The 17,969-nt window shown below is 46.2% G+C and overlaps 1 protein-coding gene across 1 annotated transcript in view; it reads left to right on the forward strand.

Annotated features, from left to right (window-relative positions):
- wwc3 (WWC family member 3) overlaps positions 1-14,328 on the forward strand; it is a 186,774-nt gene extending 172,446 nt beyond the window's left edge. The window contains exons 17-23 of the mRNA XM_043700448.1: positions 710-858; positions 4,462-4,636; positions 7,814-7,978; positions 9,495-9,587; positions 11,764-11,994; positions 12,451-12,578; positions 14,099-14,328. Coding sequence (XP_043556383.1) covers positions 710-858; positions 4,462-4,636; positions 7,814-7,978; positions 9,495-9,587; positions 11,764-11,994; positions 12,451-12,578; positions 14,099-14,165 — 1,008 coding nt within the window. The 3' untranslated portion in view covers positions 14,166-14,328. The remainder of the gene's footprint in view (positions 1-709; positions 859-4,461; positions 4,637-7,813; positions 7,979-9,494; positions 9,588-11,763; positions 11,995-12,450; positions 12,579-14,098) is intronic.
- The last annotated feature ends 3,641 nt before the right edge of the window (positions 14,329-17,969 follow it).

Here is a 17,969-nt window from a genome sequence, read left to right on the forward strand (position 1 = left end):
AAATGTCCAGAAAACAGAACGAGACAAAGTTTTGTGGGAGGTTTCCAACAGTACAACAGTGCCACTGCTAAAAGTGACCACTCCAGTAGCTATATGTACTGAAGTTGTGACCAGTATCATATTAATACAAGTTCTTTGCCATTCATTGTGTGACTGGTGGTGCGTGTATGGAATGAGCTGCCAGAGGAAGTGGTGGAGGCTGGTACAATTGCAGCATTTAAAAGGCATCTGGATGGGTAAATGAATAGGAAGGGTTTGGAGGGATATGGGCTGGGTGCTGGCAGGTGGGACTAGATTGGGTTGGGATGTCTGGTTGGCCTGGACGGGTTGAACCAAAGGGTCTGTTTCCCTGTACATCTCTATGACTTTGTGTTTCTCTGCCTTAAATGTCATGTGCTATGTGACTGTCTGTTATTTTGATGTCTGTTACTATTTGCTACCCTGGCTATTACGTTGCTGAGCTTTCTGTCATCCCCAATCCTTGAAATCATGACTTCGATACTCCCAGGTCAATAACTGGAGAAGTATCCCATTGATTATGGTACTTTTCTATGCAAATTAGCGATTACATTTGACTCCAGCCCAGTGCTGGGAGAGACATGAGAGGTGTGCTGTAAATGTTCACTCATTCTTTACCTCTGTTGCTTGGATGTCTTGCTGGGTGGGCACACGTGGTCCGTACTGATATGTGTGTTTTATCCACCCAAAGGATGCAGTGGCAATGCTCCTAGCAAGGACCACAGCTCAGTTGGAGGCAGTGGAGAAACAGTTAGCGGAGGAGCGAGTGAAGTTGGAATGTACAGAGGAGGAAATCCAGGAGGAGATGAAGGAAGAGAAAACCGAAGCTGCGTCGGAGAGGTACGTTGAAATGTTGGGAATTCCTGGCAGGTGGGGCAATATCTGCAGACGGGGAAGAAAACCGAGTCAATGTTTCTGTCGCCAAGCTTGGTCAGGACTGGACGGCTTTCAGCGAGGGAAAAGAGATAGCAAGGACAAAGCAATAAGGGAACAGTGGATGGCAAAACAAAACCTGCAAAAGTACTGATGTGAAAGGGTTAATAAAAGGACAAGTAGAGAAACAGCAGATCAATCCAGAGGAGGTATGTCTGACCATAGAAGATGTAAACGTTCACAGCAGGAAAAATACGGGCAATCAGGGGGAGGGGTGGTTGGTGGAGAATGTGTGGTGGGGAAGGTTCCTGCAGCCTGTGAACCTGGCTAGAAAGACCTCCCTTTAGATACAGAGCAACCCACAGGCTGGGCACCAGTAGGCAATTCCCCACTGTGGAACAAGGGGGTACAGGGTCCACTTGGCTTTGAGTGTTGCCAGCAAATCCCTGGATGCTGTGTGATCCTGAGCACTGAGGCCCAGTAGTCAGCGGTATGCAGTTGACCTTGTCATGAAATTTCTGACCATTACTGGTCAGTTCTGACAGCCACACTCGAGTGTCTTTGTCGATTCAGACCTGCCCTGGTTCCATGCAGTGAAACAATGAAATGGTAGCGGGGTTTGTGCGTGTTTACTGAAGGGGATGATGGTTAAAGACACTGAACCAATAAGTCTGTGTCCCTTGCATTACACACCAGACTCTTCCTGTTTGGGTTTCCCCTGCTTGGAATAACATAATAGTTTAAATCATTAGCATCAATCTGAGGGGGGAACGTGCCTCATTGTGACAATCTCCTGGGAGTATGAATCACATGTTAACTTGATAAACTTTAATCTTGCTTTTAATAAATGCATTTTGAGAGAGTGAAGTAATGCAGGAGAGGGGAACGTTAAGTGGGAAAGGCTGATGAGCTGAATAGAAATGAACAGCAGCTTGGAGAGCTGGGATTTGGAGGAATGCTAAGTGTAAGTTGAGCATGTTTTCAGTGGAAACGTGAAGTTTGAAAGGTGATGTGATTGCTGTTTTTTTTTCCCTTTTGGGATTGCAAAGGGATGAGACCACTTGTTCCACCGTGGACTGTTTCTCAACTTGTTCAGAACAGCAGACCCGAGAGCTCATTGCCTTGACTTGAAGGGTCAGTCTGTGGAAATGTTCCCCAGCTCCATGCAGAAGGGACTGGAGGCGGGTGGACTGGGTGAAACGATGGCGGACTGACCTGCAGCTGCTGGCTAGCTTGTTCAGGAGCACACAGCCTGACAACTGATAGATTAGATTAGGTTAGATTACATTAGATTACTTACAGTGTGGAAACAGGCCCTTCGGCCCAACAAGCCCACACCGCCCCGCCGAAGCGCAACCCACCCATACCCCTACATTTACCCCTTACCTAATACTACGGGCAATTTAGCATGGCCAATTCACCTAACCTGCACATCTTTGGACTGTGGGAGGAAACCGGAGCACCCGGAGGAAACCCACGCAGACACGGGGAGAATGTGCAAACTCCACACAGTCAGTTGCTTGAGGCGGGAATTGAATCCGGGTCTCTAGCGCTGTGAGGCAGCAGTGCTAACCACTGTGCCACCGTGCCGCGTGATAGGCAACTGAAGATGATAGAGCAGGCAATTGGCCTCCATTTCACACTGGACACGAGGAGGTTTCACAGCCTGCCTGTAACTCCTGTCTTCTCAAAGGAAGCAAAGGGCTCCTTGTTGGTTCAGGGCCACAGTCATGAAGTTACTTCAGTGATGAGGATAGATTGAAGAATTTGGAGAGGAGAAGGTTGGCAAAGGAGATGTGACTAAACACAACTCTGAGCAGGATTAGGCAATTCAGCCCCTCGAGCCTACTCTGCCATTTAATACAATCATGGCTGATCTCCTCTCAGCCTCAATGCCACTTTTCCTCCCTGCTCTTCATAACCTTTCAACCCATTGTTAGTCAAGAACCCGCCTACCTCCTCCTCAGGTTTACTGAATGTCCCAGCATCCATCACATTCCACAGATTCACTCACGGCCTTTTGAGTTTGGTAATTTCTCCTCATCTGTTCTAAATCTGCCACTGCTTATCCAAAGACTGAGCTCTCGTTTTAGATTGCCGCATGAGAGGGAACACCCTGTCTCTGTCTACTTTTGCCAAACCTCTTTAGCATCTTCTAGACCTCAATTAGATCTCCTCTTGTTCTTCTAAACTACACATAGGCCTCATCTCAATCTCGCTTTGTAAGACAAACCCCTCATCTCTGGGATTAGTCTGGTTAACCTCCTCCGAGCTGCCTCCAAAATATAACCAGATCCTTCCTCGCATAAAGGGACCAAAATTGTACCAAGTACAGTCTCCCTGATGCCTTGTGCAGATGGTTTCTAAATAGCTGGGGCCTGAGGACTATATCCTGTGGTACCTCACTTCGTTATCTTGCGAACCAGAAAAAGGTTATTAAAAAAATTATCCCCAGGTTTTGGAGGTTTTCAGAATCATGAGCGGGCTACACAAAGCAGAGAGGAAGAAGCTGTTCCTGCTCATAAAACAAAGAGGAACGATAGGTCCTAGATTTAAAGTTATGTGCAAAAGAAGCACCTCCGACACCGTTCTCCTGTGTGTTGCAACTCTCTGTATGCTGTGGCCCTTGGGGGATCATTGCCTCAGCAAGGGGTCAGCTACCTCTCCCAACAGCTCAGGGATCCTGGGTAAGAGAGTCAGGACTACCACCTTGCCATCATGAATGTCATTAGTTGTACCAGACCTCTCTGGGCCATTGAATGGTCTCTTGTGCTGCGTCATTGTTGGTGTGGCCACCTCTCCTCCTCTGATCTTCTGGGTTGGCTTCAGTCTTGCCTCTTTCGTGTGGTTGCTATACTGTCCACTGGCAGCAGAATCCCACCCTCCATGCCCTTGCCACCTCGTGCTGAAATGTAGCCACTGTTCCTGTCCCCGCAGCCAGTCTCCCACTGGCTCACTGCTGCTGCATCCCTCCCTCCCTCTGCTCTCTGTACAAAGGCTACAGACAGGCCTGTGAAAATTGTGGCCCCAATCTACCTGCCACCCATGACTGCCTTCCCCTGCCTGTCAACTGGACTCCACTTGATTGCATATTGGAAGGTCTCTGCTAAGTCCCCCCATCACCAATTCATTCGACTGTCAGCGCGTTAGATTTCTTCAGAAAATCCCAGATAGTTTGAGACATTGTGTGCTGATTGGGGCCGTGTCTGGTGACTTCAAGCAGGTGACTTTATGCCTGTATTTCTCCAAATTCTGGGGAAATACCATTTTCGATATTTGTGCCTGTTTTGGACTAATTTATAGAGAGACATTGGTTTCATTATTGTACCAAGTGACCACTGAGATAGTAGGACGTCAACTGGATCAAGCTAAGTTGTTTACAAACCCGAATAATTTTGATGGTGTCTACCGGAGGCAATGAATTTCAAGATGTTTGTTAATGAGTAACCTTGCATCAGTTGTACTGTCCCTTTTTTAAATATAAGTTGTGTTGTTTATCTTTAGAATGGGGAATTGTATGTCTGTCTTTACACATCATTAGTGATGCTGTCCTGATGTACTTTCTCCTAGGAGTTGGCAGGCCGAGTCGGTGGACAGTGGCTGCAGCAATAGTGCCCAGCTTAGCCCGCAGTACCCTGTGGTGGAACAGCTCAGCGGGGTCGATAGGAATGGGAGCCAGCTACATGAGTTTACCGAGCAAGTGAGCCAGTTCACCGCTGTCCGAGTGAGAGTCCCACGTATGAAGGTAGGCATTCTGCCCGGGCTACAAGCGCTTTTTTATGACGATGGCCATACCATTTCAGAATGGCCTGATTGCGCCCCCATTGTTCACGGGCAGTGCCGTACAGACAGATGGACGGTTTGTGCTATTGTCCAGCAGTTACGATAGACAAGTGTTGAGGCTGTTGTCATCTTCTACAGTTGTACCGTTGTTTGCCGGTTTTATGCTCCCAGATGTTCACTTCAGAGTCTGCTAGATGTGATCGCAGATCTCATCACAGACTTGATCCAGAAAGAGGCAGAGGTGCTGACCCTTAGTGGAGCAGTGAGGAGTCTGCCCTCAATGTAAAGGCAGCAAGTCTGGCTCCAAGTAACTCCAGACAACCTGTCTTCATTAGCTGCGAAAAGGCAAACCTCGAGTGGTCAGAGGTGTACAAGATGCAAAGGAAGATGGTTGTGGGGTTGATAGGAATGTCACGGGACATCATTGTTCCTTTGGAAAGCAACTATTGGCCAGCCGTCTTCACGTGACCTTCACTTTCTCGTTTGGTCAGCAGTGGGACTTTCTGTTGACCCTTCGTGACTTTCTTTGGTAATAAAACAATTTGTGCAGTAGGCTCTGAATAACACTGAGACTTAGGCTGGTGGGTGGCAGGAATATCGATGTCCGAACTTGAACCATCGTGAAATAGCTATCATGAACAAGGAAAAACTTCCAGTCATTTCCTGATGCCTTCCAGTATCATTGTTGAGTAGGATTAGCTTTATTGACATGTGCAGTCATATAAGTACAGTGAAAGGTTTACAAGTTGCCACTCACGGTACCATCTTAAGTACAAAGGTGCCTGAGTACAAATTCTTGAGCGTAAATTCTTAGGGTGGAAAACCAATAAAGAAATAAGAAGTCCAGCATTACAGACCTTCAAAAGTAATAATTTAGAAAAATAAAGAGATTAAAAAGTTCAGAATAATGGTCCTTCAAAGTATGAAAGGAAAATAAAGAAATTAGCTAAGAGAATTTAGGATCGAGTCCACTTAATCCACTTCCCAGCTCTGGCTGTAGGACCCTATGGCCCCCCCATCCCAGCTGGAATCCTGGTCGGGAACCACCTCTATGCTGACGAAAAGCTCACATGGAGCCACAGACTGACTGAAGCTGGTGTAAGGGCAACGAGCCCAACACCGACCGAAACAGCCACCCAAACTGCCTACAGGAGGCCTAGACCGGACCAGACCAGTCATGCCTCCGAGAAGTTGCTGCAGAAGCCTCGGGAACACCCCATCCCCCCACCGCCCCTTCTGTGGTGGTGTAGCCCCCACCCCTTCAGGTGGTCTTGTGGTACAGTGGCAGAATCTCCGCCTCTGAGCCAGTAGATCCCAGTTTGAAGTCCCACTTGCTCCTTATAACATCTCTGAACATGTTGATTTAAAGAGATCTGAAAGGCTGGTCTTCCCCAGTGACAGGCGTTGGTCAGAAAGGCGAGTGAGCGGACTGGGGTAGGTGTTCCACAGTGAAATGTAAACAGGCAGACAGCCTCCTGCTTGGATACCTGGGTGATTAGCAATGTAACACACAAGCGGCTACAAGGGTCGGCCAAATGCTGGATCCCAGTAAAGACTGCCTCACCTCCTGAGCCATAAAAACCTCTTCACTACGAAAAGAAGCTTGTGGTGGAATATTTGTTTGGGTGACAGCAATTATCCAAACAGCTTTCTATCAATTTGGACAGAGCTGTTTGTTTGACTAGTGGCCCTGTCAATGACTTGTTATCCACCCACCCCATGGCTGCACCAGGACTACATTCTTAATTGTCTACATCATAGACTGAAGCAGTTTGTTAAGTCTATCTTAACACCACCTCCTCGCCCCCCTGGCACCTCCACCATCCAGACCAAAACCAGGGCAGCAATGTTCAGCAAATGCTGGTCCTAGTCTTCCTCTGAATGACTCATCTTTGATTTGATTTATTATTGTCACATGGACCGAGATACAGTGAAAAGTATTGTTTTGCATGCTATCCGGGCAAATCATACCTGACATAATTGCATCAGGGTAATAGAACAGAATGCAGAATATGGTGTTACAGCCTCAGAGACAAATCAACTCTCATATATGAGAGCCGGGTTCAAAAGTGGTTAGCACTGCTGCCTCACAGCGCTGGGGACCCAGGTTTGATTCCAGCCTCTGGCAACTGTGTGGAGTTTGCACATTCTCCCTGTGTCTGCATGGCTTTCCTCTGGGTGCTCCGGTTTCCTCCCACACTCCAAAGACGTGCAGGTCAGGTGAATTAGCTATTTTAAATTGCCCATAGTGTATTCAGGGATGTGTAGGATAGGTGCATTAGTCAGGGGGAAATGTAGAGTATTAGGTGTAGGGAAATGGGTCTGGGTGGGTTACTCTTCGGAAAGTTGATGTGGACTTCTTGGGCTAAATGGCCTGTTTCCACACTGTAGACATTCTAAAAGTCTGATAATGGTGCAGGAAGAAGCTGTCCTTGAATCTGTTGAATCTTTTGTATATTCTGCATGAAGAAATTATAAGTGGGGTGGGAGGGGTCTCTGATGTTGGCTGCTTTTCTAAGGCAGCTGGAAGTATAGATGGATGGTAAGGCTGGATGGTGTGGTGGACTGGGCTGCGGGACCCTGGCTAACCCTCTTGCGGAGGCGCCCTTAGTTCTGTACTGGAGTGTCAGATCAGATTCCCTGCAAAAGCCCGTGGAGCTCCGTCCTGAATATCTGACCCACGATGGGAGGGAGAAAAGTGGAGTGAATCGCTGGCTATTATGTTTTCATCCCAAAATGTCAGCTCATTGTTTGTGAGGCGGAGAATGTGCCACAGTTCTAATTTGCATTTTTTATTTGTCCTCCTTTGAATTCATAGGAGGAACATTTGAGGAAATGTGTGCAGGAAATGACTGTAAGCAGTGCAATTTGGTTGCACTCTACTTGGTAATAGTTGACTGCAGGTGCAGGCTTCAAATCTCTTTCGGTCTTTTGGGGAAAGAAGCCCCTTTACTTCCTACACAGTGTTAATCATTAGCCTCTGAAATTTGGTGACACCACCTTACAGCATTGGAGTTGATTGTATGGTTGCCCATCGTGGGTAGCGATTAAAGTTTAAAAGAGATTGTGTTTCCTTCCACAGTCAGTGTTGAACAGGATAAAGGTGTTCGGAGGTGATTGGAGTTGCTATTTATTACAGGTTGACAAAGAGACCAACACTGAAGAGCCCTTCCCTGAAGAGGTTATGATTCGACCGAAGGAGAGGAGCAGTCGACGGTCGCGTGGCTCTCCGTTTGTCCGTAGCAGCACCATTGTGCGCTCGCAGACCTTCTCGCCGGGGGCACGGAGTCAGTACGTCTGCAGGGTTAGTAGCAGGGTCATGGCAGGAACAGCACAGCCCATCCTCTGGCCCTTCAATCACTGGGCACTCCATCCATCTGGTTCTAGGAGAATAAATTGCATTGTCCCAGCCAGGATTATCCCGGAATCTCCAGGAATTAACGATCAATCTCCTGCACTCTGCAGGGAACTCTAACTGTTGCAGTGCGGTCACCACCTGAGGTGGAAATCAGTAGATGGAGCGTAAAGTTGTACACCAGTGGGCCAGGAATTTTAATAGGATGTGAGATGATTTACTCAGTGTTCCCTACCTGTGCATGTGCAGTCTCTCCATAATTTAAATACATGCATTGAAATCCCTATGTAGTTTTTAATCTTCTCCATACCTCTGCACTACATTACTTGAGAACACCACACAACTTCAATGTCCACCCTTTTGTGAATCCCCCGCCCTTTCTCTATGCCAGCACTGAGAGCTGTGCAATAGCTATTGAGGCTTCAAGCTCTGATATTTCCTCCCTAAACTGCTACACCAATGTCTTTTAAACCATGTCTTCAAATCAACTGATTTGACCACAGCCTTTGGTCAACTATCCTAAAGTCTCCCTTGGCTTAATTTCAGTTCTCATTTGATAACGTTGTTGTGTAGCACTTTGGATAGTGAAACGCAATTGTTGGGACACGGCCCTTGTTACACGTTTTGATATGTGGCCTGCAATGCCCCATTTTCAAAGTGATTTATTTCTTCAGAGCTGATTTGCATCGGAAGCAGGAGCCACCTCTTTGTGAAGAAGTTTAATCCAAATAGCCGGTCGCTTGAATAGCAAATCAACTCTGTCATCTCATATTACATTGTCTAGAACTTCTGAAAACACCCCCTCAGGTTACACGTGTTGACTGCTGACACTCGCTGTATCTCCCCACCTTGTTTATAAGCACTGCGTAACTTGTGTTTGTTGCACTGCTTGATCAATACGAGCAGAAATATCCTCCAACCAAATATTGGGGTGACTGAGACTACAGTCTTAATCCTTGCCACTAACTCTGTTTCCTAGTGACCAACTCCGTTGTGTTCGTGGCCGCTGTGTGAGGCGACACAAGCCCAGAGCAAGGTCCCAAGCCCAAGGTGACTCCTCCCCCAATCTGCCTACTTCCAGCGCCATTCAATGCTCCAAACCCCTCCCTTGCCTCAGCTCATCTGCTGCTGAAACTCTCGTGCGAGCCCAGATGCTCTTTCCTCACATTTACCCCCCTGTGCTCCAGCCTCCCCCAACCCTGTAAACTTCGGATCAGTCAGATCTCTGCTCCTGTGTTCTAGCTTGCACCAATCCCACTTACCCGCCATCCTGGTGCTCCCTGACCTGATGCAGTGACCATCTAGATCTGTACACAGTTCTTCACTCGCATTGGAATGAGGTTTATGTGAAGATTGAGCTAGGTTTCAGTCAAATACGATCAGACTATCAATTGGAACAGCTGCATGGTGTGAAGTAGAATTGGACACGTACAAATAACGTTGTCTCGCTGTGTTCTTACTGCAGCTATACCGAAGTGACAGCGACAGTTCAACACTTCCTAAAAGATCCCCGTTTATCCGAAATGCCTTGGAGAGACGCACTCTGCGTTATAAACAGGTAAGCAGCATGGATGATACAAAGGCAGATGGCAGCTTTGGGTCTGAATAATTGTACTTGAATCAGCTTGTGCATACTCACGTCATCCTTATAGAGACCCACAATCTCATTCTAACCTGAGTGGGGATCAAAGGCTGGTAACTAGAGGAGGTCCTTCCTTCTTTGCCACTCCCTGGAGTGCGAGAAATGACAATTCTTGGATCTCAGTTGCCACCTCAGTTTGCTGCTGGGGTGGAGAATGTGGTCAGTGTGGCAAGCCCAGAGGGGGTTTCCTCGACAATTGAGAATAGCATTGGGAATGTTCTGTTTTAGCCAGCATGCTCAAAAACTCTGCGCAGCCTTCAGTCTGTGCTGAAACAGCTTTGTGCCCCCCTGGTATGATGGGATGTCAATTCAGTGTCCCTGTGGCATGATGGGTCTCCTCTGTCCAATTTCAGCTAAGTGCTGGAATGACAACAAAGCTGTAAGCCTCTAACCAGGCCCATTTGGTGGATAGCAGGTTTAAGAGCTGGTTGTCACTACAGGAATGAATGCACTTTTATTATACATGGGATGAACCTGACCCTATGCATTGTGGGTCGCAGAGACATTTTGGGAATTTGGAATACCAACTGGCAGGTGAGTGTCTGCTTCACTTAAATAATCAGCTTGTGACTGTCTTTATATCCTTCTGAGAAATACACCTAGTCTGTTTTTCTTGCACTTTGGCCATGTTCCATTTCTAGTTGCACTTAAGGGAAAAGGAAGCCTTGCATGCAATGTATTCATTTCAGTGTGAGTGGATTATTGTTGCAATACCAGGTTTGCTATAAACACCCCCCCCCACACACACACACACACATACACACACACAAAGGGGAGGCTTTTGGACAGTCACAAATACTGAGGCCACTATCCATCCAATCATTATTCAGTTTGGATTTTGGCTTAAAATCCTTTGCCATCCCTTGCTGTACCAGCTCCCATTTTGAATCTCGCCTTAGGTTATTCTGGCCAGTTCTTGAATGGCCAAAGTGACCACAAGCAGCAGCTGCAAGGGCTTGACCTCTGCTTGGTGGAGTTACGATCAGTGCAGCAAAGACTTGCATTCATACGGCACGCTTTGTCAAAATCCCTCAGCCCTTTCCCACGGTATCAACTGTGCGATGCACTTTGAGGTGTAGTCACAGATCTGTAGGTGAGTGTACAATCTCACAAACCACAGTGAGGCAAGTGAGCACCTATATATCATTGGAGGGAGTGTTGAGCGTGGTTCTGGAAACTCTTCTGATCTATTACCAATTGATCTTTAATGTCCAGCAGAACCACTGCTGTAGGGAGTTCAAGCTCCGGTCTGATGGAGTCTATATCAGAGTGACTCGTAGAGAGTCTAATTTCCTCCTCCTTTCCTGCCCTCGTTAGTTTTGTTCTGTTTATTGTCCCCTCTCATTTTGTGTCCTTGAATGTAAAAGGAGTGAAAATCCTATTGACAGCATTTCCTCTGATCCATTCTCAAATGCTGCAAGAAACCACATGCTTGGCTGTGTGGCAAGGGGAGAAGGTTAATGCAGGAAAGTTTTAGATTAGATTAGATTACTTACAGTGTGGAAACAGGCCCTTCGGCACAACAAGTCCACACCGACCCGCCGAAGCGTATACCACCCAGACCCATACTCCTATGTTTACCCCTTCACCTAACACTACGGGCAATTTAACATGGCCAATTCACCTAACCTGCACATTTTTGGATTGTGGGAGGAAACCGGAGCACCCGGAGGAAACCCACGCAGACACGGGGAGAACGTGCAAACTCCACACACACAGTCGCCTGAGGCGGGAGTTGAACCCGGGTCTCTGGTGCTGTGAGGCAGCAGTGCTAACCACTGTGCCAATGTGCCCCGCCCACGGTGAGGAGGAGGTTTATTCTGAACTCCTGAAAGAGACACTGCACTGACTGGGAGAGGAAGTCAGCCAAGGTTCAGATTGCTAGTGCTGCGATTCCTCTGTGCTTACCTCCCTGCTGGGGTTTAAAAAGAATTCAATCTGAAATTGTCACAACAATTCCAGCAACTAATATCTGTAAAATCTAACTTCATGAATGTTCACATGTCCCTGGATATTTCTGTGGCCTGTTTATACGCTCGACGGTCATGCCTTGTCTATTTTGCGATGTTTTTTTTCCCTTGGCACACGGCAGCCATCCTTCAAAACCCCTCTGGTCGAACATCCGACACGAACATCCCTGGACTTGGAGCTGGATCTCCAGGCATCCAGGACCAGGCAGCGGCGACTGAACGAGGAGTTGGCCGCACTGCGCGAGCTGAAACAACGACTGCAGGAGAGCAGGGTTCGAGGACAGGCCGACCTCCCGCAGTTGATTTTACGAGATGAGGAGTTCCGCACTCTGTTAAAGGAAGCAGAGAGACAGGTGAGGAGGAGCTGCTGTGTCAACCAAGTGAGTCATTGTCCTTTTCGATTTGGAATATCATTTCCAAGTAGAGCTGCTACCGAGGCCAAAGAGCCCCACCTAACCGTTCCAATGGATGCGCATGGTCTCTCTGCACACATTAAATGTTTGACCTCCATTGATGGTATGGTCAAGCTGAACCAAATGGCCCCCACCTGAGCTGTATCAGTTCTATGGTTCTGTGGCGCTCTGTTCTCCAGCTGCTAGGGTATCTGGAGCATGGCCTGTTCCCTTCCCTCTTTCCCTCAGCAATGGGAAAGCTGTCGTTGAGCCAAAGGCTTCCCTCCCCAAATATTGTAGCTGAGGTAAAAATGGATTCTATTTCAAGTGAAACACCAACGCAGAGACTGATCAATGGATATAAAGTGCGATGTGGTAATTGCAGTGAAGTAAATACTCTTTCAAAACAATTTGCAGGCCAAACAAACCAAGCTGGAGCAACGCCAAGACCAAACAGCTGAGAAAATGTTGAAGAAAGCAGCAAAGGAAGTGTATCAACTGAGAGGGAAAAGCCAGAAAGAGCCCCTGCAGGTTCAGTCCTTCAGGTAAAATGAAAGAGAGAGAGAGACCGAGAATGGCAATGCCATGTTACAGTTTTCAACGGGGGAAAGTGAGGACTGCTGATGCTGGAGATCAGGATTGAAAAGTGTGGCGCTGGTAAAGCACAGTGGGTTAGGCAGCATTCGAGGAGCAGGAGAGCCGATGTTTCAGGCGTCAGGAATGTCTTGATGAAGGGCCTGTGCCCGAAACATCGACTCTCCTGCTCCTTGGATGCTGCCTGACCCGCTGTGCCTTCCCAGTGCCATACCTTTCCTCCACAATTTTCAACAGTCAGGTGAAATGAGTGACCGGAAGTGTGCTGTTCAGGCGCTATATAAATGCAGGCTGTTGTTGGCATTGGTATAAAAGAAGCAATACGTCCTGTGACGCTTCACAGGAGCGTTACCCCAGATCGCCTTTAACACCGGGCTACGTAAGGAGACAGTCGAACTGCTGATCCCCAGAATTTTGGTTCAAGAGGGGTAGGCTTTTTCTGGGCGCCCACCATCAGACTCTTTCTTGGTCACCTGTAGTTCTGATTGTACTTTTCAGCTTGAATGTAAAGACTACAATAAATACTATAAAGAAGGGTCTCGATGCCTTTGTTTGGCTAGGAGCAGCTGGCACTGACTTGACATTGAGCAACCTGGTATTTATCTGTCCACTGAAAGCTCCCTCCAAAATCCCCACTTGCTGGTCACCTGCCCTCCTCTGTCAGTAAGCAGCATTACCCTGATCTCCCTTTGGGGTTTCCTCTATGAGCTGCCCATTTCTGCCTACAACTCACTGGCTCAGTGGCATAGAGCCTTGGGCAAAGCGCACACTGATCCTAAAAGTGGCTGTGGCTGAACTTTTAGATCCATGTTATTACTTTGAGCACAATTTTAAAAAAAAAAACAAATTAACAATTCGGGAGAAAACCTAATCCATTTTGAGAACAATTTCCATTGCTTTGTCTCCTAAACAATGTATATTTTTAATGCAGTCATGCTGCTTTAGTGATTCCTGACCCTGGGCAAATCCACTGCTTTTGGTTCGGAAAATTTAAGATGAATGTGTTCTAACCTCCTTCAGTCTTGAGGCTTTCTGATTCTTTGAGCTTTTGGCAAAAGCAGCAAGGTATAAATAAATGCTACTTCCTGTACGTAGGGGTGGAAGGAGCACTCCAACATTAATCCCTGGATTAACACTGGCTAATTTCCTTCCTGCCCCTCCTCCCAATATCAACATTCTTCTGTTAAAGCCCAGCTGTGTCTGTCTGTCTCTCTCTCTCTCTCTCGCACTGTCTCTCTTTCTTTCTTTCTCTCTCTCTCTCACTGTCTCTCTCTTTCTCTCTCTCTCACTGTCTGTCTGTCTCTCTCTCTCTTTTCCCAGGCCCCTCTTCCCATTAAAATTTATCAATATTGCCTTTCAACCCAGTGTTTTTGAGTTCTTGGTCGAACCTTCTGACAGGAAAGTCAGTTCAGATACAGTGAGTAAAAGACACCATGAAGAGTGACCTTGACATTTTCTTTTGCATTCACAGAGAGAAAATGGCATTTTTCACCCGAGCGCGAATCAACATACCTCCTCTGCCAGCGGATGATGTATGACACTTTACTATATTTTAAATATGAAGTATTTATCAGTCTCAATTTTATCCATGTGAAGTTACTAGAAAAAAACAGTAAGTGAGTTTATTAAACACTTTTTTGCAAGGATTATTCCTATAGACCTTTTGTAAAAAGAGAAAAGGACAAAAAAAGCCTATATACTTATATATTATAAATATATATATATATATATATATCTGTGTTTTTATATATATATATATATATATTCTAGAATTGAAGCAAGGCATGTTTTGCCCTTGTTGTGAATTTAACATCTCTGAAGGAATGGTATTATTAAAACAAAAAGATCAAACTAAGCTGTTGTATATCTGTTCAGTTTCTGTGGGCTTAAAAGGCTGGAAGATAGAAACAAGGCCAGCTTAATCATATCCACTGTAATATAGGTTTCTTATTTAAAAAAAAAAAAATTTTCCTTGAAGGAAAATGTCAGTTTTAGGTGTATTTTAAGACTATAAAGTTCTGCAGTATTTTGGGTGCACTGGAATGAAATCTTAAGCTGGCTTTGTTTCTGTTACCTGATGTGAAAATACTGTGTGCTGATTATTAATGTTACCATAATATGTTTCAAGCCGCACGCATAACTTTAGTGTTTTATATTACTCTGTGCCTTTACACTATATTGTAACATTGTATTCTTTACCACAACTGTGTATTGTATAAAAAAACATTCATAGTAACGTCTTTCAATATTTTTACTATTAAAAAATAAAAAAGAACCTTTATTCGTGAATGTGGAGAGTTTGCAGTCAATTTTACTTAGCAGCGCTTGAGAAAGTGATTGTCAAGCGAAAAAAAAATAGCATATTTCAAATATTGTGCAATTAGTGGTGGTCAGTCAACATATGTTGGTGTTTAATTGTCACCTTTCAGTGCATCCTAACTGTGTCTAATGATAAATTGTAGAATTTAAGGCATGGCAGTGTTTTCCTCCGTTTCCTAAATGCTGCCACTTTATTTTCTTTATTCTTTCATGGAACAAGGGCATCACCAGCACATTCAGTGCTTTTGCCCATCCTTCATTGTCCTTGAGAGCATTTAAGAGTCAACCATATTTACCATTGACTACTACACATTGGCCAGACCAGGTACAGATGGTAGATATCCCTCCCCTGTACTGGACATGATGTGGAGATGCTGGTGTTGGACTGCAGTGTACAAAGTTAAAAATCACACTGCCAGGTTATAGTCCAATAGGTTTATTTGGAAGCACTAGCTTTTGGAGTGCTGCTCCATCAGGTGGTTGTGAAGGAGCAGTGCTCCGAAAACTAGTGCTTCCAATTAAACCTATTGGACTATAACCTGGTGTTCTGTACTGGACAACAATTGGTGATAGTTATTGAAACTAAAACTAGCTTTCCATTTCAGGTTTTATTACTCCAATAGGTTTATTTGGAAGCACTAGCTTTTGGAGCGCTGCTCCATCAGGTGGTTGTGAAGGAGCAGTGCTCCGAAAACTAGTGCTTCCAATTAAACTTATTGGACTATAACCTGGTGTTCTGTACTGGACAACAATTGGTGATATTATTGAAACTAAAACTAGCTTTCCATTTCAGGTTTTATTACTGTGATTTGAACCCATGTACCCTGTACATTGGCTTGTGCTTTTTGTGTGCTAACTCGGTGACATGACCACTGTGCCACCACATTGTGTGCTTTATTGACTCTACAGGACAGATAACTGTTAGACTTGTTGGAGGACCTCCCACTCGGTATTCAGTCTGCCTGACAGGCTTGGCTTCCATTTGAGCCAGGTGTGCCCCAGTGCAGACTGCAGCCATAGATGGAGCTGCTGGTGGGAAAGGGAGGAAGCAGGAGCAGGGATTGAACACTGACCCCTGCTGGCTGGGAGGTCTGATTCTTGATACTGCAGAGTGGAGAATTGGGTTGGGGAGGGGGGCTGAGGTATGGCTGTTGGGTGGATAAGTAGGGTCTCATTGTAGGAGGGTGCAGTGTTGGTGAAATGGATAAACTTGGAATAAGTGGGCTGCTAGATGGAGGCTGCCCTGGGTTTCCTGGCCCACAACCGTAATGACTTTACCCCAAAATCTTCTCTGGCTCTCTTGAGCTGCTAGGTTTCCCAAAAATGGGAAGGAAAAATGGCCAAGTTGAAAGTGATAAGGGAGCTTGTAATGAGGCCAGGAGACCCATATTTCATGTAGTCTGAACTCCCAGTGGCCAATTCCCCATTCTCCTATTAACCCAGCAAAAATCTTCAACTTCGAGTGGCTCTGGATAGTTCCCCAGTGAATATTAGTCAGAAAATCTGGGACTAACTCTTGGGTAGCTACACTACTGACGCCCACTTCATCACAAATGCTGACTCCTGCCTTGTCCCCTAACCTCCAATCTGTCCCATCTGCCACCTATCCTGTTATCCACTTACCCTACCCAGCCTACTCCCTGAAACACCTTCTCTCCATGGCCTTCCAAAGGAATCCTGGGACATTCTTTCTTACTGGAATACAGCAGCCAGTGCGGTAAATCCACTTCCGCATGGATCCTTCTGATGGTTACTGAGCTGAGTCGATTCTGTAGGATCCTCCAGCGGAGCTTTGCTCAGAATGAAAGTAAAAGTGAATATTTTTTTGGTCTGACCAGGGTTGAAAATGGGATTTCTGATCTTGAAGGGAAGATCTGAGCCGGGGTGCTCCATGGTGAAATATCCTCCTCACAGTTATTCACTTTCCAATGCAGTCTGATGTTCTCTTGGCAACTAGAAAGTCTCACATGGGCCGCCAAGTTTCAAGAGGGTAGTTTTGCTGCCCTTTGGACAGAGGCCAGATCACCGTGTCAAATGTAGGGACAGCAGCATGCAAATCTTCGAGTGATGGTTCCTTTTCTACACAGCCTCACCACCAATCTGAGACTTGGAAACTGTCCTCACCCTGAGGGAATAGTCAGTCTACTGTCCCAGTTCTCTATTAGAATAATTAAAATGTGGATGGGAATATGAATAGGAAGGATTTAGAGAGATATGGGTCAAATGCTGGCAAATGGGACTAGATTAATTTAGGATATCTGGTCAGCTTGGATGAGTTAGACTGAAGGGTCTGTTTCCATGCTGTGCAGCTCTATGACGCAACGTTTCGATCTTCACCGTCTCCTAACTTCACTCGGTCTTGGAGGATGTTGGCATCGGATCAAGCATCAAGTTTGGACGAGGCGTGGACTGGAAATTCCTGTCAAAGGGCTTATGCCCACAACTTCGATTCTCCTGCTCCTCGGATGCTGCCTGACCGGCTGTGCTTTTCCAGGAGCACACTCTTGACTCTGATCTGCAGTCCTCACGTTCGCCCAGTGGGCTGGAAATTCCCAAACAGTACAAGGCTGGCAGGATGCCACATCCTGGCACTCTGCCTCCATCTCGCTATCATATTCTCAGGCCCTTCACCATATTTTCCCATGTTTCTCTCCCACTCTGCTGTTACCATTTACACATTCTCTGGGTATGGATCCATCTTTTAAGTCCTGACTTATCCATTACCTCCACCTTTTTGCCTTGCACTATCATTCTTTTAGCCATTTAAGCACTCTTCTGTCCTCCACACTTTTTTGCTGCCTCGTGTCTCATAGAGATATACAGCATGGAAACAGACCCTTCGGTCCAACCCGTCCATGCTGACCAGATATCCCAACCCAATCTAGTCCCACCTGCCAGCACCCGGCCCATATCCCTCCAAACCCTTCCTATTCATATACCCATCCAAATGCCTTTTAATGTTACAGTTTGTACAAGCCTCCACCACTTCCTCTGCCAGCTCATTCCATACACGTACCACCCTC

The sequence above is a fragment of the Chiloscyllium plagiosum genome, chromosome 12, assembly GCF_004010195.1.
Source record: "Chiloscyllium plagiosum isolate BGI_BamShark_2017 chromosome 12, ASM401019v2, whole genome shotgun sequence".
In the NCBI taxonomy this organism is placed as follows: domain Eukaryota; kingdom Metazoa; phylum Chordata; class Chondrichthyes; order Orectolobiformes; family Hemiscylliidae; genus Chiloscyllium; species Chiloscyllium plagiosum.